At 36.2% G+C, this 25,066-nt stretch overlaps 1 protein-coding gene across 1 annotated transcript; it reads left to right on the top strand.

Moving 5' to 3' along the window:
• On the top strand, nucleotides 1-24,716 carry LOC146390094 (uncharacterized). The gene is made up of 3 exons (XM_084920415.1): nucleotides 1-838; nucleotides 24,060-24,310; nucleotides 24,672-24,716. Exons 1-3 carry the CDS (start codon nucleotides 1-3, stop codon nucleotides 24,714-24,716), a joined length of 1,134 nt encoding a protein of 377 aa, XP_084776541.1.
• Nucleotides 24,717-25,066: the final 350 nt, after the last annotated feature.

Raw genomic sequence — 25,066 nt, 5'->3', positions numbered from 1 at the left:
ATGTCAACTAACTCCTCGTCCAACTCCAGTGGTCTTTTGAACAACCTGTGCACTACAGTAACCTCTTACATGTACATTGCCTGTGTTACATTGAGGTTCACACTTCTCATCCCTCTCTCCATCCTCGTCCTCTGCCTGGGTTACCAACGATGGAAGCAGCAGCGCTCCTTTAAGACAGCAAGCCACTCTGACATCTTCACCTACCACATGGCTGTTATGGAGCTGACTGGGGTCTTGGGCTTCATTGCATTTATTTATGGCTCATCCACTAATTGCTATCAAGTGCTACAAATAGGATCACTTGTGTCTTTCACCCCTTTCTACGGAAGTTCTTTTTTCCATATCCTGACCTGTGTAGAGAGATACTTGGCTGTTGTTCACCCCATCGTCTACCGAGGACTAAGAAATGCTCGTGGAGTTAGGATCAGAAACATCACCATTGGCTGTGCTTGGCTGTTCTGCTTTGGATTGGTGCTCATCTATCATAATCGACCAAATGTCAGCAACATCATTATACCATGCATTTTGGGTTTTTCAGTAGTAATCATATCTTTCTGCGGCCTCTCTGTTCTCTGTGTACTGATTCGCCCAGGGCCAGGGGAAGAAGGCAAGCAAAGGGAGCAGGTTGACCAATTAAAGATGAGAGCTTTTTACACCATTACAGCTATACTTTGGCTGGTCTTGTTGTGGTTTTCAACACTTTTTATTTTTAGTGTTCTGTCACCCCTGTTGAGTAAATCTGCCACTTGTATGGTGCAAATGACTGTAGGCATCTTCAACATTCCCTGCAGTTTGGTGTTACCTCTCCTGTTTCTTCAAAGAGAAGGAAAACTTTCATGTTGTTTTTTTAAATGCAGGTAAACATGAGGCCTGGCTTGGATTTAGACCTGGTTTATATGAATATGTAACGTTGGCAATTAAATTAAAACCCTTTACCACAATACAACAAAATATGTTGTTGCTTTAATTACTTAATTGAGTTAAAAGTTACTTAATTAGATGTAATAAAAAGAAAAAAATATATAGTGTGTCTATGCAGCCAGTCCGATGACCTGTCTAGGGTGTACCCTACTTAGTCCTTCACAATTCTTTTTTGTCACGGCACTGGGTCTGTGACACAGTGTTTTTGTGTGTTTAAGTATATACTTTAAATATTGACCCTCTGGGGTCCAGGGTATAATTAGCGGTTTTTGACTACTTTTAATTTTACCTCTATATTTCAACTTTAAAAACCATTAATCTTGCCTTATTTGGTATCATTATTTTCAGCACAACCTCAAATATCTGAAATTTGAGTTATTTTTTCCTTTTGACATACTGAATTAGCACAATTGACTTTCAGACAAAAAACTTAAAATCAGAGTAGAAAAGTTATATTTTTTACTGTAAAAACCACAAACATGTCTAACAAATCATTTCATTCATTCAATCATTCATAACCTAAAATGAAAATATAAATTGTACATTTCTAAAACTTATGCACAAGTTTTGCAAACAAAAATGTTATATGATAGTATTTACCTAAAAAATGCAGCCAAGGCCTCAGGCGTTTTTTATATAACCATTTAAATCTATTTACAGAACAATCAGGTGTGTTGCATCAAATAATGAGGCACACAAATGATTTGTGCCACTACAAAAACTTAGTTTGTGTTCAGTATAAGACAGAGGAGAACACCACAGGCCTAAACCCTGCAGGTCTGACAACAGGAGGTGCATCAGTCCAGTTTTCCATGTGGGAACAGCGTTTACACTGGAATCTGCCTTTGATGGCTTTTTTGGAGCAAATGTGACATTCAGCAGTATAACTGACACACAATACAAAACAATAACTACACAACACACTAACTATAGTCTCCAAACACGCTAAACGTCACTAATGTCTCATATATGAAAACTCGCTCTCTCTCTTTCTTTCGCTCGCCCGCTCTCTCTTGCTGGCCTCCTAAAACTTCCCCCTCTTCCTAAACAACCAAGTGCCACATGTTGCCATATCAATTTTTGATTGGCTGACATGGTAAACTTTAACACCAATAGGGAAGCGGTGTTTTTTTCTTTTTATACTCGCAAGCGGAGAGTGTTTGCTAGCGCTGTACGTAGAAAGAAGAAGACCACTGTTTATTCAGAAAAAAACGTAGCGTGTATTTTTTTATCATAACTCTGGTTTTACAAGGCCTATCAACACAATTTTAAAACGGTTATCTAGTTTGACGTCCACATTTTTGACCCAAGTTGAAATGGAGACTCTGGGTCGCTGCATCTTGTAGCTGTGTCGTCTTAAATTGGTCATGTGATTTTGAAGCGTCCTTCCTATTTTCAGTTTTGTTTTTGTTTCGAGTGCTGATGTATTGTGTAGTGCTGTCAATAAATTAAAAAATTAACTAATTAATTTCATAATTTTCTGTAATTAATCGCAATTATTTGCAATTGCTTGATCAATACACTTTTTCAACTTTATATTTAAGCTTGTAACTGACATTTATGCAATATGATGAAGTAAATGGAGAACAAACACAAAGAATGCATGCTTAAATTCAAAGACAATTTGAATAGCTTTCTTCAATCTTTTAGCACAGGTTCTCTCCTGTGAAATGCAACTTTTAGAAAAATGTTAAATATGCTAATACTTAATACGTATAATATATATTAATGCTGTCAAACAATTACAACTTTTTATCAGATTCATCACGGGGTTACTGTGGATTAATTTGATTAATCACGATTAAATATCATTCATTTTTATTTATATTAACCACATTTCATTTTGCATGAGCAAACAAACTTGAGAAAAAAGGGGAAATATACACACTTAACACGTTTATTGAACATCTTGAACATTCGTGTTAACAAAAAACTCTGTAAACATTTATCCACTCTCTCTCTCTGTCACTCTTGGGGATGCACTTCAAGTCCTTGAGACAGGGAACCAAAGCTATGTAAAGCACATGTTCTCAACAATATTAACAGGTCTGCAGTTTGTTGCAATCCACTTGGCAATTGTGTCAGTCAATATGTCCAAGGTAGACTTACTGAGTCCCCGATGCTGGATGACGCAGTAGCCAGAGTGCTAGCAGCATCCCCGACTAACGTATGCTTCGCGTCAATGTGATATTTTAAGCTGGAGATGCTTCAGTGAAAAGAAAATTTCCAATTTCCCATCAAGAGGGCCAATGTGAGTTTATCATCTTCCAAATTGAGTTTATTGGCTCAGCTGCCCATCACAACACAAATCTACTGCCCAGTTGCGCATGTGCGAAGGTAACTTTACGTGAACAAACTGTCCGAAATGGGTTGACAGAAATATGTCAAGGATTTTGAGGCATTCTGAAGTCCAGATGCATTAAAAGCATTCAATTGTTTTATCTCGTTAATCGTGATGACAGTTTAAGCTGCGTTAACGCGTTAATTTTGACAGGACTAGTTTTGTGTTTCTAAGTTCGTTGTCTGCCAGTGAATAAAAAAATGCCATCCTTAAGTTTAATACTCTGTCTCAGAGTCCTGCGTTTGGGTCCAACCCCTGCCTGCCACACAGCTCAATGTGACACTTTTTTCTGCCAAGTTTGTTTGTTTGTCCACCTAACAAGCATGCTGTATCAAGGAGTTTTTTTGTCCTGTGTACACACAGTCTGCATGACACTGCTTAATTTGAATGAACACCGACTTTAACAGCTTATTTGCATACCATTAGGTGTAATGGCCAGCTAATGTCATGAAAAACCATTGATATGGAAACATGTTAATGTTTCCAAGGCCCCAGTCAGGACCAATGCATGCTCATAACACAAGCTTCTTTACGTTTTACATGTATTCTTTTAAAATTCTATTTTTTTATTTAGTTATTTATTGCCGTTCCTGAAATTTGATAAATCACAACTGGTTTTCTGTCAGATTCCTGTTACTTTTAGTACGCTGACAAAATGAATACTAATGAGCCAATTGCTAAACTCTCAGCCTGTTCTGCTTTGCTACATATTTGGGTGAGTCGGTATTAATACTTTGGTTGTAATATACGTTTCCATAGTGATTAGAAACTGCTGATTTGAAATACTCCTGAGTGGCACATTGAAGAATAATTTGCCTGCTGTATTCCCACTAAATCGTGTTACGTCGTGCAAAAGATGTATAACTTTTTCCTCCTACTAACACGTGAGCGTCGCCAACACAGGCAAAAGCATCATTGCACATCTGGAGTGAACAGCAGTCAGTCAGGTTAAAATAAATATATCAACAAGGTACGTATTAATTCACTTGATATTTTTAAATGCTCAATGTTTTTTAGGCAGATTTTTACTTTTCAGTGTCTTAAACACACTCACTAAAATAACTTCAGTGAACTCTTTTAATAGGCCTTTTGAAACAGTGACTTCACATTTGTCCTCTTGGTTTGAGTACGTTGCTCATTGATTCTTATGTAGCCAGCTTATATAGTTGCTTTCTTGTTTCTTGTCTAACAACCATTGTAATTTTAGATGGTTTTGTTTATAAATTGTGTGATTCTATCGATGGAGGGCAGTGAATAGGACTCGTTAAGTCACTTCTAATTGCCTATAATTAATGCCTATGGTAATTACATAAATTATGAAACATTTGTCATTGCTGTAAAATATTTATTTATTTTGGCAGTTTTGTTTTGATGGTTGAAAAAACATTTTCCAATTAATTTTGAAATCAAATCACACCACAAATGAATAAATATATAGATAAAGCAAAATCAGGGTTTTTTTAGAATCTAAAGAGAAATTCTAATTTTTGTATAGCTTAAGTTTTTTCTTTTCACAATGCAAATCTTCTGTTTCACTACATCTCAGAAGTGCTTCATTGAACTGATATCTGTGGTAACTGTGAAAGATACTCTAGTACAGAAACTTATCATCATGTTCAAGATGGTAGGTTAAAATGTTAGCTTTGTCACATGGTGCATTATCTTCCTGGAAGCAGTCTACTGGGTAAATGATGGGACTTACATGGTGAGCAACACTTTTCAATGCTGCGGTGTTTAAACAATGCTCAATTGGTACTAAAAGATCTGAAGAATGCACCCACACCAGCAGCTTAAATATTTGCTCCAAGGCAGGTTGGAGTCATTGTTTTGTGTTGTTTAAGCACAAAACAATGCTTTGGATTAATGGGTGTATATAAATGTTTTATCAGCTAATAATACATTTATCCTAATTTTATGCTGTGTGGTTTTTGCAATATTAATCATAACTTTTTGCAGCCTTTCTGTTCTTTGTGTTCTGATTCGCCCAAGACTCGGGGAAAGTGGCAGGGAAAAGGAGAAGGCTGACCAATTGAAGTTGAGAGCTTTTCACACCATCACAGCTTTACTGGGTGTTCTATGGTTGTGTTGTATATCATATCTTATTGGCATTGCTCTGAATGAGTCAACCTTTTTGAGTAAAGGTGTCAAGTGTGTAATAGATATGACCATAAACTGGTTCAACCTGCCCAGCTCTTTGATATTACTTCTACTGTATCTACAAAGGACAGGAAAACTTTCATACCAATGAGTGAACACGGGGCCCATATATATGGAACATTTTCTAAAATCTTCTTTTTTTTTCTTAAGTGGGTAGATAACAGCATTTTTAAATTAACCAGGGATTTCACCAAATACAAGTAAAGCATGGTGAGCACACAGGGACTGAAAGATAGGACAGGCATAGATGGAACAAAATGAGAGACCAGGAGTATGCTTTCATTAAGTCAACTACTTTTGTCAGCTCAGGGAAAGAAATTTCTGCTTGAGAAACATACAATGAAGATCCTGAAGGATTTCTTGGTCACTATTGTAATTGGGTGCAATATAAATTAAACAGAACTGAATTTCTCATATTATCAGATTTTTCTACAAGAAGAAAGACAGTTTTCACATGCTTCTTTTGTTATGGTCAACGCGTATTGAAATCCCAGACTACATTAAATCAGGACAGCCTCATAGTGAAAAATAAAAAGTCACTCAGCTCTTTTGAGAACAAACATTTTGAGGCATGTGGATGATTTACTAACAGCAGCAATTTCAAACAATGAAAATTCCCTGCACTTTGAATAACATTGGAAACAGGAAAAAAATCTATTTATGTATTCATTTATTTATTTATTTATCTGTTGCTGGTTCAAAGCAAGACAGTGGGGAAACACGCAAGGAAGTAGAGATACTTTGATTTTGCTCTTCAGTAGAAACTAAACAAATTATTATCTTGCTGCTTAATTCCTTCACAGGGTAAAATATAACTTACTGGCATTTGCTGTGAGACAGTCTTGTTGCTGTCTTCTCTATCATACAGAAACTTACTCTTCATTTGTCCTTTTTCTCCTTAGAACTGCGGTTCATAGCTCTGTAGGTTAATTTCTTGTTGAAATGCTGCCTGTATTTGTGACTTCTCAGAATCCCTTGTTTATTATATAGACACTGTTATGACTTTATCTCTCTTTCCTCTCTTGTCTTATTCCTGGGTTACCAGGCAGCAGTACTCCAGCAGTCACTGGCAGGTGCATCATGTCGTTGGATATATATAGAGCATAATTAAGTTAAGAGTTTTACATTTTACATTGTAGAGTTTAGATTTTGAAATTATATTTTAGTTCTTTAATTTCATATGAACTAATAGGTTCCTTTGTCTTATATTCACTTTAGTAAGTAGTAAGGCTTTCACAATGCTTTCTATAGACCTTGTGTGTCATCATTTGTATGTCTGATATGTCCCATTTGATTGTATGTTAATTCGTGGTGTCTAAACATAACCTCAAACCCTAAAGCCATTTAAAGCAGTGTCAGCACAAAAACACAAGACGTCATGTCTGGGTTGAATTGCCATTAGATTTGAATGCTGCATTCAAATTGTGTCTTTAATATGCAGATCTAATTGTGGAGTGCTATTGTATTGTAACCTAATGGATAAAATAAATGTGTAATATTTTTTAGTTGTAAGATTGCTGCAATTTACACTGCAAGTGTGGGAGATACATATAACTAATTAAATGTTTAGCTGCATAACTTCGCCATAGTGCTTGAACAGCTGATGTGCCCTCCAGCTGCACTGTGTGCACTCTCTCTGACCGATGCAATGATGGAAAATTTGAAAAGAAAATTTGCCTGATGAAGGTCATTAATTAAATGTTGCTATCTGACAGAAGCTCGCAAATATCTGTTATGAAAACAGGGGAAGGAGGGAGAGAAAACATGCAGTCTCACCAATCAAAGCAGAGAGCTTTCCAAACCTTCATAGTTGTAACCAGCACTGTGTGGTTGTCATTTGCTGGACTCCTTGTTTCCAATGCTGTTTATTGGTCCCCTCAGGTGAGCGACAGGTGCAGTGGGGGTTGGTGCATACTTGTTTTACCTGCCCAGCTGTTCAGTCTTACCTCTGCTGTATCTGCACAGGGCAGGAAAACTCTGAAGTTGCTCTTTAAACAATGAGCAAACCCTGCCTTTTCCAATAACATTTTGCTTGATTTAAGTGTGTTCTGCTTTGTTTTTCCAAATATACAAAATGTATGAGGTGGAAAGCATGACTTTTTATTTAGGCAAAAGAGGATTTCAGGGTTTTTACATTAAAGCCTTTATAATTTAGGGGACTGAAAGACAATACGACTTGGGTTTTGAAGTCATCATTTGTTATATAGGATGGATTTTTTGTTAATTACTATCTTGCTGTGATCGTTCTGGGTCTTTTGACGCAGCATTTTGAGCCCTTTTGTATCACAATGTTCTAGTTTGTAGAGTTTAAGCTTCATTTAGTTCTGCTTGAATTCTGTTTCCCTATTTAGTTATTATTTAGTGTTGTCTCAGTTCGCCTTATCCCATTGTTTTTTTTAGTTTACCACCAGCCATAATGAATGGCTCGCTTTTTGTTAAGAATCCTGTTTTGCATTTGTGTGCATGTGGTTCCTCTACTCGCTATCACCCACGGTCTGACCCTGACGCATGCAATTAATTCTACTGATCCTCTTATTTATAGTTTTGTCTTGAGCACATAAAGCACCATATAGTTCTGACTGTATAAACCTATGCATAATATCTGCAATTACATTCACTCTGTTCATTTACTTATTTTAGCTGTTAGATATATTAGTAAATTCTTTGTATTTTGTGTTTCTGATTTGTGTAAATTGTGTAAATGTGGGGCTGATAATATAATATTCTGCTATTCTGCAAAGTTATGCAAAGTTACTTATATGTTTCATTTGAGATTAACATTGTCACACTGAGGAAGCTGCTACCATTATTGGTTGACCACTAGTACACGTGCGTGATGTAATTAATGAATCTTAACCCTTTGATTGAATGTTTGAAATATTGATGCATTTCCTGTGTGCATGCACTGTACATGACAAGTATTCAACCTAATGAAGGTTGAATACAGAAACATATTGTAAATTAATAAATATATCAGTGTGTGAAATAGCATTTATAAACGTCACAAAGTTTATACACAACTGGTCTAGCGCTTATTAAAATGAGTCTTAGGAAAGTAATGTACACCGCTGAACATCTGGTCTTGAACATTATGATGAAAAATAAGAAAAACACCAATGGTTTTAACCAGACTTGAAAAAGTCTGGTTAAAACCATTTTTGCAACTGAATCTGTTGCAGTCTGCCTGCGAAGTTGACTGTGTGGAGTGAGGAGAGGACCCAAGAGCAACACATGAAGAGATAAAAAAAAAAAGTTGAGTGTGAAAAAAATGAGCCTTATATTAAGGCTGGCAAAAAAAAGTACAAAACAAAAGGCAAAGACAAATCTAAACAATAACCTAAACTGGGTGAACTAAGATTAAAACATGAAAAAAAAAAACTTGAACGTGGGACCTGGCATGGAGACGTGGAAAAACCTAGAAACATGATATGAACTTAGCAGACGATCTCATGACAAGTGACTGGAATCACACAGACTAAATGCACATAAGGTGATCAGGGGAAGTGGAAACACATGAACAAAACATCACAAGGGGAGAGTAAAACTAAACACATAAAACATAGGAACACAAGACCTCTTCGAAATAAAACAGGAAACACAATGAGACGCAGACATGAAACACATGAAGGGCGAGGGAGACTTAACACAGGAGTTGAAGACACAAGAGGAATCTAATAACAAAGAACTATAAGGCAAAATAGGCATAACATTGGCTTCACTGAGTGAATGGGTTAAATGCAGAGAGACATTTCCCCACGGGGGAATAATGTACACTAAAGTATACATTATTATTATTATTATTATTATTATTATTATTATTATTATTAATAGAAATGAACTTAGAAAACATAGAAAACATAAAAACTAAAGGACAAAAACCATAAACATAAAAATAATCTAAAACTCAAAATGCTGGGTCAAAAAAACGAGGATCGAAAAAGAATCTAAAGGTATAGCAAGCATGTATCCTTTATATTGCCACAACTGCATTTTTGCAAAAGATGTGGTTCAGTTAGTTTGTTGCCCAGTGTGAAGTAGCTTGGATGAGAATCACCCACACTGAGTCTGACATGATTCATGCCAAAAAAGTATGGACTATGCCCTCATTTGGGAGATTTGGGGGAGATCTTCTGCCCCATGGGAGTTCAAGTGTCTTGGGAACTTGAAATAGAAGGGTGACAGATTAGGCTAGGTGATAGATGATGATGACAGTCTTTTGTTTTGGACACATATAACAAACAAACCAATATATACACATACACAGATATCTGCATATTTATGTATATATGCGGACATGTACTCAAATAAAATAAAAAAAAGTATAAAGAAAACACTATACTTAAAAGAAAATTGACTAGTATACTGATGCTGTCGACTTATAACCTTCCTTGCTTCTTATTTTACGCTACCTCACATGTAAAATAAGTGACCGACCTCATATCAGTCAGTAAGTCAGTTTTTCAGTTATAGATGCAATAACTCCATGTGCTGACAGGCTGGAGGAAACAGTCATTACCATTCAATCTGGCCTTTGTGAGCAACCTTAAACACATTGCTCCCAGCCCCTGAAAGTACTTTTTTTAAACTATGCAAGTGGGAAATTATTAACAGCTGATACCTATTTTTTACATTTTCTGTATCATTTCTTGGGGTTATGCTATCAAAGCAAGACCATTAGCAGATGTTTCCTTTGACAGGAAACTGCAGGAACTGGCAAGACCCACCACAGTTTTTAGTTCAGGACCGCATTTATGAAAATTGACAGAATGTCACTGTCTTGATACATGCTCAACCATCCAGGTAAGTATGTCCCAAAAGGTTAATTATGTTCATCTGGATGTAGTGTTTTCACTGGGAGAAACACTCATCCAAGGGACTTTATTCAGTTTCAGCTGACCAAGGCCCATTGTTTATTCAGTGGGCTGCTTTCAGTCATTATGCAAATGTACTGTTTATAAGATTGGGGAAACCTGCAGTCAGCTGAGACTGAAGAAGTCACTTGGATGAGTGATGAAATGTTTCTCCCAGTGAAAACGCTACGTCCAGATGAACATAATCACATTGTCACATTTTTATCTTACAGAGTATCCACTCTCCTCCATGAAACAAATTTTCAGTTTCAACTGAAAAACAAAAAGTGAATAGCAAAATGGTAGTAGAAGTAGATCCATTTGTCTCTGCGTTAAAAAATAAGAAATAAATAGTAACACTGTTGCACTTTTTTAAAAATGTTTTACTAAATGTGCCTTTTGCATTTCTATGATGCTAAGCATTTCACCACTTCTTTTCAGTCATTGTTTGTCTTTCTCATCATTTTTTCTCCTCAGGCCTTTAGATACAGAAGAAATCTCATATCTCATCTGACATTATATCTACCTCCTACAATCTTCTTAAAAACACCAATTTCAGTGTTGTTATTGTTGTATTGTTATTGTATTCTCTGCCTTTAGAGTCCCCCTCATCCTTCCTCTCTTGGTCCCGGTGCTCTATGTTTGTCACCAGCATTCCTGTGAAAAAGCAAGCCATTCTGACATCTTAACCCAGTGTTGCGTAGTAACGGAGTACATGTACCGACGTTACGTATTTAAAATACAAAATATGAGTAACATATGAGTATTTTGTTACTCATATAAGTAATATGAGTAACAAAATATGAGTGTCCATTACCGTTTAAATAATCGGAATACAGTTACTTTGTTGAAATAAATAGAATTTCCCTCATTTCCAGTTTCATATGTAAGGCTATCCCCTCTCTATGGCTTTTTTCCCGTCCTTAAATTTCTTTTTTTTTAACTCAGTTTCCATCTGGGATTAATACAGTTTTTCTGATTCTGATGAAACCCAAACAAAACACCCAATAAGAGGCTCTAATGTAAGGGGCCTGTTTCATAATGTCTAATAGCTTCATGCACTTAACAACAATCACTAGTTGACAGAAACACAAGCTTAATCTCTCTTAATAAACATAGTACACATGTATGTCTGAATAAACAAACAAGTGGGATGTTAGAACGCTTTTATTTTTATTTTAGTAAACAGTCACTTACACTAGACAGCTGGGGTTTGGAAGAGAATTGAAGAAATATTGAAAACATAATCTGATCATTTTTGGAGCAACCTTCAAGATCTCCATGTATTAATATGCTGTGTTTAGACTTGATGGATAGCATTAACAACCTGCTAGCTGCAAATAATCATGTGCAGTTCCACATGATTATTTACAGACAAAAAGAAAACATATTACTGATACAGAAATAGTTTTCTATACAAGGTTGCTACAAGAAGTGCAGCCTTATCCACCCTACTGTTACTCATTTTATATTAAGATTTAAAAATCTAGTTGGTATTGGTATGGTGAGTAACCTTCAGTAATAGTAATGATATTAAAATCACACAGCAAAAGTACATTCATGTAGTCGTAAAAACCATGACAATATATCAAGTAATACAAAGTATTCAGAATACATTACAAAATACATTTTGAGGCATGTATTCTGTAATCAGTAGTGGAATACATTTTAAAAGTAACCTTCCCAACACTGTCTTTACCACAAGGCTACCATGGCAATAGTATCTGTTCCTACTTTGATTCCTCACAATGGAAAGATGTTTTTTTACATTGTGTGTAGAGCATTGCATTGTTCATTCCATCATCTACCTGAAATATAGGATTTGGATCAGGATTAGAAACATCAGCACAAATGGGTGGTATGAGGCCGAATATATATTAAATGTTGATATTGTACTCAGCCTAAGAAATCTGCTAATCTGATGCCATACCACATTAGTGTTCAAGACAAGGATATTTTGCAAACATATTGGTCTTTTCCATGTCCTGCCACATCATGGAATGATAATATTCCTGTTGGGTTTTACAGTGACATGATCATAAACTGTGCATACGTCTTTCAAAACCGCCTGATTCTCTTTTCCCAAGTATACAGCGCTACAGGGCCCTTCTTTAGCTGCCCAACTGCTGGTTAAGTTGCAGTTAAGATGAAATGTGGCTGTGCATGCCTTGTTTTCACTACATCACTATGTAACTATGCTGTTTAATTCCTTAATTCAAAACTTTATGATAACTTCAAAGATCAGCTAGAATATCATCAGCAGTACAGCTGGCACACAAAGAGACACACAGCACAAACAGATGAGGTCCAGCCTGAATGACTATTAAATCTGAATATGGTATTCAAAGTCTCTTAATGTGTATGTAAATTGTTTTTGCAATCAAATGTTGTACTATATTTGCAAATATTTATTGTTGACCTGTATACAGGCCCAAAAAGCTGAAGTATAATGTGCTTCTATGATTCACAATGATTCAAGCAAAATGACGTTTACACGCAAAAAGCAGACAGTGCTGCTGTGTGATGTATTTGAATCATCAACACAGGCAGTGGCATCAATGCACATGAGAATAGCAGTTAGTCAGTTGGAGACTCTGATTGAGGACAAGAAGAAACAATACTACCAAAAAGGTGGATATTTAAGTTCTTATTTATCTGTGGTTGAATCATGCCATTAGATATTTCTTAAAGTTTAATCAGTTATTGATTTGATTTTTACTCATTTTTTCAGTATGACAGCAACATAAATAACAAATGTGCGTGAGTGAAAATAGTTTTTTTTATTGTACAGTATCAGGTGGAACCTGCTGTCATGGTCCTGAGTTGTTGGACCCAGTGTTTTGAGTTTTCTTGTGTTTTTGTCATTTTGTATTATGGTTAATTTCATTTGGTTAGTCTTAAGTTTATTCTATATAGTATCTAGGTTGCTCTGTTTAGCTTTTTATTATTAGATTCTCACTTGTGTCTTTCCCCTCTGTCTGTGTTATGTGTTTGTTTGAGTTCTTGTCCCGTGTTTTCCCTTGTGTTGTTTTCTATCATATTTATCTATGTTTCCCCAGACCATAATGTCTTCTCTCTCTTATGTTCCCTCTCTCTGCCTTTCCTCTGCCCCTGTGTCATGTTCCTCTGTTTCCTGTTTTATTGTGAAGGCCTCATGTTTCCATGTTCAGCGTGTCTTGTTTTGTTTTGTGTCTGTGGTGTCATGTTAATTCGTGTCAGCTGTGTTCCCTGTGTGTCCTCATGTCTCTCACTATCCTTCTGTGTATTTATGCCAGCATCTCCCTCATGGCTGTGTGTCTCTCCCTGTTCTGTACAGGGTACAATACAATACGATAATTATAATTCTACAACTGTTTATAACTTACATATTTCTGTATAGCTTTATATTTATATCCTGTACATAGCTTGTATACCCACTACAGCCTGTACATACTTATAGTTATAGCATATTCATAACATACCTTCATACCGTGAACATTGTAACATACCCATAATAGACCCATTTTTGTACCCTCATACCTATAACAGACCAATTTCTGTAATATATTTATATACCTATATTATTGCTGATCTATATTGTAATATATCTATATCATGGCTAAAGCACTTCTGGATGGATGCAAACTGCATTTCGTTGCCTTGTACTTGTGACATGTGCAATGACAATCAATAAAGTTGAATTCTATTCTATTCTATTCTTGCCCATTGTGTTTAGATTCCCCAGTTTAGTGTTGATATCACTTTTTACCCCAGAGCAATTAAAGCTGTGTTTTTGAGTTTAAGTCCTGTCTCAGTGAGACTGCATTTTGTGTCCTTTCTTGGCTGTATTACACAACCACATCATGACACATAATTTGTTTTGTGATATTAGATCATAATCACAAGTAATCAACTCATGAAAAATGTGGGAAAATCTTATTTTGTTAGTTTGAATAATTATAATACACGATTTCTGTTTGATAGCATGAGCAGACTTCTTAAACCTCCGCATAACACTTTAGGATGTATTTACTGGCAAGATCAACAGTATCAGTTCACAGTTCATGTCTGTAACCCTCTGAATGTAAGCTAATAGACTATGTGCACGTTAGCATATGCTACTTCCGGTGCAGAAACTCCTGTGGGGAGCTTTGTTTCCGGTGTCCTATTCGCGCCTGGTTTAAGGTCCAAAACATGTTAAGCAAATGAATGAATCAAGCGGCGATTTACATTTCTATATATGTCTCGGGCATTTACCCAATATATCTGTAAATGATGTTCATCGACTTGTCGATATTTTTCCCCCGCGCCTCAGAGCAAAAGAGAAAAGGGATTCAAATGTTATAATTCTCAGTATCTGTAAACAGCGTCCCTCGTTTATCGCGGGTGTTATGTTATAAAAATAACCAGCGATAGGTGAAATCAAGTAGCCAATTTTATTTTTTGACGGTGCAAAACGATTCACGGAGGAGATCGTCTGCAGCGATCAGGACGCAGGACACAATGTGATGTAAAAAAAATTTTTAAAAAAGCATGCAAACTTGCACTAAAAAATCTGCGAAACAGCGAGGTGAAAGGTGAACCGCGTTATAGCGAGGGACCACTGTAATTTTGAAGGTAAGTCACAACATACCCTTCGTAAATACTAATGTATAGAAACCCTTACCAGCAATCATTCATTTTTGTGTGGCTTTTTTTCAGACTAGCTGATATCGACATAATGGGGAAACATCTGGTTTGACTATTCTTCACCTGTAGTTTGAATGCTGAACATTTGCCTGTTTAAATCATAAGACCAGTCACTATACAGAGATGTGCTTCTGAATGTGGACGATGTGTCTTCTGCTGCAGTAATGCAATTCTGCTTGTGTTGAGTGATGTAAACAACTGATCGATCTAAACTCCTTAAACGTCAAAATTGATCATTAGATTTTTTATGACACAACAGTGGTGAGTGTTCCCACCTTCACCTTCTGCGATCTTTCCGTTTTCGAGTTTTGGACATGATTGTGGAGTATATCTTCGCAGTAGCGATTGACCGCAAAGTAAAGCTACCGGAAATGTACAACCCCACATCCGGTCTCAAACCAGGAAGTTAGCATTTTCTCGTGCACAGGGTCTATTGCCTCAACAGATATTTATATTGTCTGATAGATGCACATTTCTTCCTGTCGAACAGAGAGTATCCTTCCTAAATTCATTAAAGAAGTTCTGCCTGTCAACTCCCCTGGCCTCTCTCTATTATAAATTAATGCCTTGAATCTCAAATAGTCTTCACACTTATGCAACACATACTTCAGAATTCAAATCCGTCTCATTTGCACCCCTCACAACCTCAACAGTCTCAACAGCCTCCGTTGCCTCAGGGAATGCATGTCTGCCATTACCAAATGGATGCATTCAAATATCCTCAGTCTAATTCTGGTAAAACTGAGGCTCTAGTGCTCAGCCCTAAAGTTTTTTTAGGAGGTCAATCCCTATATGGACCCCATCACCAGTAACATCAAGTCATCTGCTAAAAGCTGTGAAATCATTTGATTATTTAGGGTCCTATGCATTAAAGTAATAAATCAAGAAAATGACTTGTCATTTCAATGCACACCTGTTTTCACTGAGAGGTTATTTGAATACTGTCATTTAATGGATTAGTAGATTCAAACAGTGGCCTGGAAATGAGTTCCAATCCTCAATGCTTGATCTAACAAAATGCATTTATATTAGATCAGGAATATAAACATGACATTTGCAAACTGAATATTTATGCTAATGTATTTTGTAATGCTTTGTATTATTATTTCTATTTAAAATAAGATTACACAGTATAAAAAAAATAAATGAATACATTTTAAAAGATCAAAATAACTTTGGTAGACATAACTTACACGAGCTCGGTTAGCAAAACATTAGATTTTTGCTGTTTCTTTAGTCATTAGAAACAGCTGCAGCAAGACTTTGCATAAAATAATCTGACACGTGTGGTAAAAAAATACTTGGAATAGAGAATCTGACCACTGTAATTCTGAGTAATGGAGCCCCAGAATGTCCTTTTGCATAATACGAAAAGCCCACATATTTCTGCTGCTGTAACAGTGAGCGTCATCAACACACGCAGAGGCATCAGTGCATATCAGTCAGTGAGGTTGAAGAGGTCATTAAAGACAAGAATAACACTGCAAACAAGGTGAGTGTTCTCTGACATAACATTTTTAAATTCTCTTTCCACAGATAATCAAGTGTCTCTTTATTTCTTAAAATATTGATATTTAATGAAAAAGACTGCAGACAGTCTTCAGGAAATATTTGGGATTTTCTACACATATTTTTAAACATTTTAATTTAGTATTTGTCTCAGTTAGCTTACTCATCACTCTGAGTAGCAAGTGGCTCCATAGTGTATTGGTGAAGTTTGCCCAACAAGTTGAAGGTCCCCAGCCAGATCCTGGGAAGTGAGGAAAAAGCCCTTTGGGATTGCATCACAAAGGAGATGTGGCATAAAACCAAGCATGCTGCTCTCTGCCACCTGATACCTGCTGTGGTGACCCGAGAGAAGATGAAAGAAGCTTCATCATTTTGAAATAGATTTAAATCAACAATATTAGAAGCCTTGGGCTTACTTTTTATAAATGCAGACTGCTACTTGAATGTCTAAAGTGCGTATTTAAATATACAGGTAATTATTATTAGCAACACAATGTTATTGAAAAATAATGACCAATCAATATGTTGATAATAAAAGTGGGTATACATCATGCTGCATCACTTTAAATACTATTTTGAATGAGCTGTAAACAGAAACAAAGAAAATATCTAGTGAGTTCAAGTGAGGCAGAACTATTCAGTAATAGCACTGCATAGTAATAATTTAATTGACTGTGTTACTGTTCTTATTGTGTTTATGTGTAATTTGAAACTGGAATTTTCCAATTTCGGAATTTTTCAATTTTGTGTTTCATTTGGGTGAATATATTATTTGCATAAATGACGTATGTGGGCATGTCATTAAAAATAACAATGATAACCAGTTAAATCATTGACAATTTATATAAACTAAAAATAAAGATTCGATATGAGTCATGCCGGTAACACTGCCTTTGCCAGCTAAATATCTAAACTTTTCTGCTCCCCTTCAGGATCTTTTCTTTAGTAAAAGTAGCAACAAAATAAATGAAAAAACCCTTCACTATACAAAATTTATATTACTGGCAAGTTGTACAAAAATATTTAGAAGAAAAGTGAATATTCTATATATATATATATATATATATATATATATATATATATATATATATATATATACATATATATAGTATATATAATATTCTATGGAAAAACATTCATCAGTGTTATACTGATTCACATTTTATTAATCTATAGTAGTTCATCATATTTTATAAAGCCACATGTGTGTTGTGGCTGAGGACCACATAATACCTTCCCCATACATATTCCACTGTAATCACAAATAAACAGAGTTCAGCCTGCTTTCAGAAATAATAGCTAACTGTGAACACAAACACCAGACGCTTTATGACAGAATGCTCTTTGTGATCGCTTTACGCAGGCATTTAGCTGTTGATGAATCATATGATCTTCATGCCAAATCAGTCAAGGCCCAGGTTAGCAACGATTGTCACTACCACAGCTGGCATGCTGCTGATGCCATTTTGTATTGCTGCTTAGTACAGAAAATGCCACTTTTCACAGTGGGGAGTAATGCGTGTTACTAGTTGCACCCACTTGACACAGGTATGAAAACCAATTGTTTTACATCACAGTTGCTTAACTGTCTGTCCTTCTTTTTAACTTTTCCCTCCTCATATTCTACTCATTCTTTAAATTTAATTTTCTCCTCAGACCTACGCGATTTACAACAGAAATGTCAGTTAATGCTACATCAAACTATCTTCAGGACTACATCTACTACACAGCTGGCAGCATAATGTTCACTACCATCACTGCATTGAGAATCATCCTCCTTCTACCACTCTGTACCTTCGTCCTTTATCTGGGTCACCAACAATGGAAGCAGCAGCGTTCATTTAAAACAGCTAGCCACGCTGACATTTTCACCTATCACATGGCTGCCATGGAGCTCATCTTTGTCATGGGAGTCTTCCTTAGCCTTGGTGGCACATGCACTAATCAATCCGTGATTGCAGCTGTCGGATCAATAGCTAGTTCGATTGCTTATTTTGGAGAGATTCTTTTTCATGTCCTGACCTGTGTAGAGCACTACTTGGCTGTTGTCCACCCCATTATCTACATGGGTTTAAGAACTCCCCGTGGTGTCAGGATCAGAAACATCACCATTGGTTGCGTTTGGCTTCTGTGCTTTGGACTGATAGGTGCTGATGCTCTATTAACCCCTAACAACAACTACATCCAAAAGCTCTGCCTTTTGGTTCTCTCCATAATAACTCTATCTTTCTGCAGTGTCTCTGTTCTCTGTGCTTTGATTCGCCCAGGGCCAGGGGAAGGAGGCAACCAAAAAGACCAAGTTCACCAAATAAAACAGAGAGCTTTCTATACAATTGCAACTATAACCTGTGCTGTGTGGTTGTGGTTTGCTGGGCATCTTATTGCCGTTAGCATGTCACCTTTATTGAGCATTAATGTCAAGTATGTACTGTTAGTGAGTACAGGTTGGTTTAACCTCCCCAGCTGTTTGGTGTTACCTCTGCTGTATCTATACAAGGAAAGAAAACTTTCATGGGTCTGTTTTAACAATAAGTGAAAAGAAGGATTGGGTTTGAATATATCAGCTGCCAAACACTGTGATACGGTCACAAAAACCCTGTGTGATGAACCGAAGATTTCAATTTTTGATTCATCAATCTGTAATATCTTCTTCTAGTCTGGTGGTGTTTCATACCTCAGGCAAGCCTCTTTGTCTTATTCTAACATCTTAGCAATGGCTTTCTTGCTGCATCTCATCCTGTCAAACAGCTCGAAGTCTTCTCTTCAAAGTTGAAACTGAGACCTGCTTACTATGACCACTATTACTTTGAGCTTGAAGCTGTTTTCCCGTTATTAGGACAAAACAAGCTGTTAACTTTCAGAAACTTGTCCTCTGATTCAGCTGTGGCTTTAGGTCTGCCAGACCTCTTCATATTCCGAAGGTATGATACCACAGTGTTTCAGCACTTCTTTTATACAGACAGAAGCAGTTGTAAGTAATCTTGAAAAATTGGAACACCAGGAATTAGTAGCACCAGCTTTCAAGGCTTGAACAACTTGCTGCAGAAAAGCTTTAAACTATTAACCAATTTTGCGTTCCCTTAAAGGATTTTTGTATAATTCTGAAATGTACATTATTTTTACGGGTGTAGGTAACCTTTTTTAATCTCTAGCAGTTCAACACTTACCTTTCTATCATTTCAAGCTAATTATTTGAGCAACATAAATTGCAAAAAATAACTGGGGAAATTGGGATGGCAGCTTAGGTTAATATTGACATTAGCATAAAACAAAGAAAAAATATAGAAGATACAAATGGTGTCCATTAAAACTATTTTGGAAATGAGGCACTTGCTTAACTTCAACAGCATTAAGAAACTGTTGACAAAAAAAGTGTAAACAGTTATGAATGGAATCACATAAAACTTAACATTTGGTCAGCTAGAAGAATATTAAGAATGAAAAAAAATTATCTGGAAAAAAAACAAACATGTAACAATGAAAGTTTTAAACTGCAGAGACCTTTTCTAAGGTGTTTGTGTAGTAACTGATCTTATATTATATACAGCACTTTTGTTTAATAAATATCCATGTGTTGTTTATTCAGAGTGAGGTTTCTGTAGAACATCTAGGATAGTAGAGCCATTTGCGGTTGCATATTGTGCATTTGACAGCATAGTTTTAGATGTTTATCAGTTCGCTTATTTCTCACCTTAACATTGTAACAATCAAGCATTTACAGTAGTTAGGCTCAATCAAACTGTCCTCGCAGTTCAGATATGTCTTCACAATGTTGTTTCAACTGGTCCTGTTCCTTAAACTGGTAATGATTGTTAAACTGGCACTCTCAACAGCCATATCCACACTTTGTTGTATACTAAATATGTCATTCTTCCATTCAAAGATACCAAATTAACAAACATTGTGATTCAAGTCTTAATTTGTATACTTATTATTCACTACTAAAAGTGATTGAACGTATTTCTCACCTTGCTAATAATAATGACAGCTCAGGTTGTGAATCAGGTATTGGAGACAATGCTCTGTGAACTATGTGTATTGCTGTATTAAAATGAACACCTGTTGTTATTTATGGGTTACCTAAATCCTGTTAAATGTAATGAATTGGTGGGTTCATGTAGAGCTACTGATATAGAAATAAAGTAAATCAATAAGTAATAATAATAATAACAATAATAATGATTGCAAAATCATTACGTATTCTCATATCCTCGTGACTGAATTAAACACAGATGTGAAAAGTTCTGCTTTTCTTACATTTTTGGGTGATCATTTCGAGTTTATCATTGTTTTTCTCTACTGACTAGAAAAATGAAAAACAAACTAATCTAAATAAAAACTGAGTTATCATAGTAGGAAAGACAAAATCTGTGACATTCATAAAGTTTTTGGTCATTATTGTTTGTGTAAAATTAGTCATCTGTTGTATACATATTTTAGTACAGAGTACCATTTTGATTTAAGAATGAAAGGCCAACTTAAAGAAGTCCAGATGCTTTTCTTTCCTGAGACTGAGACCTGGATAACTGAGAACCTTCACAGATAATGAAAGGCCATGACTGCTGCAGCTTTTCTGTGTAACTATGCATTATATCCTCAAGTTTAGATAAAAGGATGGCATTTACTGTATATATGAGTACTTAGAGTAGTAGCAACTAACATGGTGCATGGTGGTAGACCTGATGGCTAATTTATCTTAAATGCAACAAACAAGTCATTCCCATCTAACTGGTACTTTCTCAGTTGTTTAGAGCGTTGGAAAGTTGAAAAACCCAAAAGAGATGTGAGTGAAAAAGAAATAAAATGCTCTTGATGGATGGTGGTCTTTATTATATTACTATTATTATTATTATTATTATTATTATTATTGATATACCTTCAAAGACAGGCCATTTGATTTACTTCTATATCAAGGTCCCGTATTTTAAACTTTTTTATTTATTTATCTTATTTATCTATATCATTTTTATTTGATTTATTTGTTTCTACATCTACAGTGAGCAACTTTAGCTAACATTAGTTTACAAATGGAGTAAAAAAACCAACCCATCAGCTATCAGCAAAAAATCAACATTAGGACAAAATTGTATTGAGACTGTGACTTCAGATATGTTTTTGGGAGTGATATTAGCCAGCAAGATTGGCATTTTTGTTAGCATTTTTAAAAGGAAAGACATGCAAATATATACCACCATTGTTGCTCAAGTCTACACTTGTGAGTCACTTGTAAAATGAACACTTGTAAAATGAATGTTACTGCTCTATGAGCTACAATAATATTTCATTGCAATGATGCTTTAATTAAAGGAGATGTAGAGATTCTGCTGTGTTCTGTGTTCTTTCGAAATGTTACAGATACTGTATAAATACCTAATTTTACTTATAAGTTATTTCAGTCCTGTTACCTGTACGGAAACATGTTCATGATGCTCAGGATATTAATACTATATGCTGAGGCATAAAAAATAGAATAAGTAACTGTACTTTTTATGATTGTTGACACTTGGGGCATATTTTCTTTCTGTTGTCATAAAGTGAACAATAGCTATAAACTAATTACACAAACACTCTCATGCCTGTTCGGGTAAAGCACTGATTTGAAAAATAATTGTTCATTGGTCAGAAATCACTGATGTGCCCTGCAGCTTTTTGAATTATACAATGAAGAATTTTTAAAATAGTTTTTATTAGATGTAGAATAATGAGGTCATAAGTCACTCTGTTGCTTCATGCAAAAATATTATGCAGTCCTGTGACTGTGAGCATAATCAACACATGCTCAAGCATCAGTGCACATTTGGAGTGACTGACTAAAGGGCAAGAGGGCACTCCCGAGGGGCACTACAGACAAGGTCAGTCTTTTTCATTCATTATATGCTGTCATTTAACTATTTAAATGACTGATTTCATTACACCATCATTCCAGTACAGTGGTAATGTTACATATGTTTATTAAAATACATGTAAGCACCTGCCTCTATCATGCATATACTACATACATCTTACCTTTTTGCACATATACTGTAGTTTTGTTTTTGGGGTGTGAAAAGAAGAGGGGTCCTACTAATAAATTTATAGTTTAAGTAATCAAAGTCATAGTAGGTCTATCTGAGTAATAATTAACCCTGAAATATTGCTTTCTATTATCTACAAATGAAATTTTAATGCTGTGACTAACAGGGCTGCAAAACAATTACTCTTTAGACTTAACAAAAAAACATTATGAATTATGAATGATGAATGAAATCATAAATAATCATTAATCAAACTTGAGGGCTTTATGGATGCTACAATTCACAGTATGTTGACTTCAGACTATTATGTTATGATTCTACAAGAGCTGGGGAAACACACGTGCCATGGTACCAGGGTTGATGTTATTCTCAAGCATGGGTCTGTTGGTGATACATGTGATACAAGGACACATCTGGTGTCCCCTTGTTTGTTTCTGGGCTGCCAAACACAACCTCATTGTTAGCTTTTCTGCCAAAACTTCCAGACGTCTCCCTTTGCCTAGTCTGGCCCTGCCTTTAATGCCAGCCTATTGTTGGGTTAATTTTCCTGTCCTGCCTGCGCCTGCGGTTCCTTCTGTCTTCCCTGCTGTACTCCACCTTTGAGTCACTTACATTAACACTAGAGGGTTCCTTCTATCTAGGGCCTCTGTCCTTTTTCTGCTGGGGTGGGCAAGTAATTGTGATCAGGATGTATGGCCTAAGGACTTCTGGACTCTTGGGGTCTCCTGGGTCTTTCTCTTTCTTTCTCTGGTGTTGTTGTAGCTTCTCACCCTCATTATAAGTACATTTCATGACATTTCATGTGAATCTTAATAAGAATAAATAAGGAGAAGAAAAGAAAAACTCTAATAAGAGGAGTTAGGGTCATCGTATATTATGGTGATTACAAATCAAATTTAATTAAAGACACGATACCATGATACTTAATATGGGTACATGTTTACAATAAAATATAAAACAAAATATTTGCAATGTAACATGAAATGTAACATGAAAATTATTTATAAATTATTAAGCATGTCTTAAATCCATACAGGGTTCAAAAAGACTAGAAAGTAGAAACTGAGACAACAAAGTTAATGGCAAAATTATTTCTGAAGCCCCAGAGCAAGACAGTCAGAAATGTTTCCCATAGAGCATTAGAAAGTTTGCATGTTGAGGCGATGTTCATGACTGCATTGCTTTTCAGAAGCACAAAGGTCAATCTTTTTACATCCTTAATAGGTTTCTTCATTGTTTTTCCTCATCCTACCTTAAATGTAGGCATATTAAATTAAACCATCCATCCATTCTCTTCCTTATCAGGGTCACAGGGGGCTGGAGCCTGTCCCAGCTATCAGAGGGCGAGAGGCAGGGTATACCATGCATGTCTTTGGACTGTGGGAGAAAGTCAGAGTACCCGGAGAGAACATGAGGAGAACATGCAAACTCCACACAGAAAAGCCCAACCAGATTGCTGTGAGGCAGCAGTGCTAACCACTGCACCACCGTGCTGCCCTTAAATAAAACCAACAACAACTAGTTTTGACTGATAAGACATAACAATAATCCTCCCTGCCTATAGTATTTATCTCTTAAATTTTGCGTTTTGGTCCTAAGACCTACAGAACACAGACAACATGTCAGTGAACTCCACCTTCAACTTTTTTCTGGAGTACGACTGCTTCAACCATACAGCTAGCTCAAACATGTTCACTGCCATCAGTGCAATGAGAGCCATCTTTCTCTTCCCTGTCTCCACACTTGTCCTCTACCTGGGTTACCAGCAATGGCAGCAGCAGCATTCCTTTCAAACAGCAAGCCACTCTGACATCTTCGCCTACAACATGGCTGCTACAGAGCTGATCTGGGTAGCTGGATGCTTCTGTACCTTTGGTGGAAAATACAATAATCACTCAGCTATGTTTACAGTAGGATCCATTGCTTCCCACACTGGTTTGTATGCATAGATGGGTTTTCATATCCTGAGCTGTTTAGAGTGCTACCTGGCTGTTGTTCACCCCATCTCCTACTTACATTTTAAAAATGTCCATGGGGTCAGGATCAGAAACATCAGTGTTGGTTGTGTTTGGCTGTCTTGCTTTGGACTGATAGGAGTGCATCAAACTTTAACCTCTAACAGGCTTGTCCCATTATTCTTTGTTTTGGCTCTAGTGATCATGATCACATTTTTCTGTAGCCTCTCTGTTCTGTGCGTTCTGATTCACCCAGGACCTGGAAAAGAAGGTGGGGAAAACCAGCGTGTTGACCGATTAAAGCTGAGAGCTTTCTTCACCATCATAGCTATAACCTACACTGTGTGGTTGTGGTTTGTTGGACTCCTTGTTACCAAAGCACTGAGCGAGTCACCTCTCCTGAGTAACTCTGTCAAGTGTATGGTGGAAAAGAGTGCAGTCTTTTTTAACCTGCCCAGCTCTTTGGTGTTATTTATGCTTTACCTTAAAAGGGAAAGAAAACTCTTGTGTTGCTGAAATAAGTGAAGGCAGCAAACGCACGTAACTACGCATTATTGACTGCCCAGTTAAATGACTTAAGAAAAAACTGGTTATTTAGTGTATTTAGAAGATATGGTGGCAGATACGCCATTGTGGCACCTCCTAAATTGA

Source organism: Perissodus microlepis, chromosome 3 (assembly GCF_051167445.1).
Source record: "Perissodus microlepis isolate ML-2025 ecotype Zambia chromosome 3, ASM5116744v1, whole genome shotgun sequence".
NCBI lineage: Eukaryota > Metazoa > Chordata > Actinopteri > Cichliformes > Cichlidae > Perissodus > Perissodus microlepis.
The sequence above is the reverse complement of the archived record's forward strand: the minus strand, read 5'-3'. Positions and strand labels throughout refer to the sequence as shown.

Coding starts and splice junctions, on each gene's coding strand:
- LOC146390094 (XM_084920415.1), top strand. CDS start 1: ATGTCAACTAACTCCTCGTCCAACTCCAGTGGTCTTTTGAACAACCTG. Junction 839..24,059: donor AAGAGAAGGAAAACTTTCAT/GTTGTTTTTTTA, acceptor TTTGGTCCTAAG/ACCTACAGAACACAGACAAC. Junction 24,311..24,671: donor CTGCTACAGAGCTGATCTGG/GTAGCTGGATGC, acceptor TGATTCACCCAG/GACCTGGAAAAGAAGGTGGG.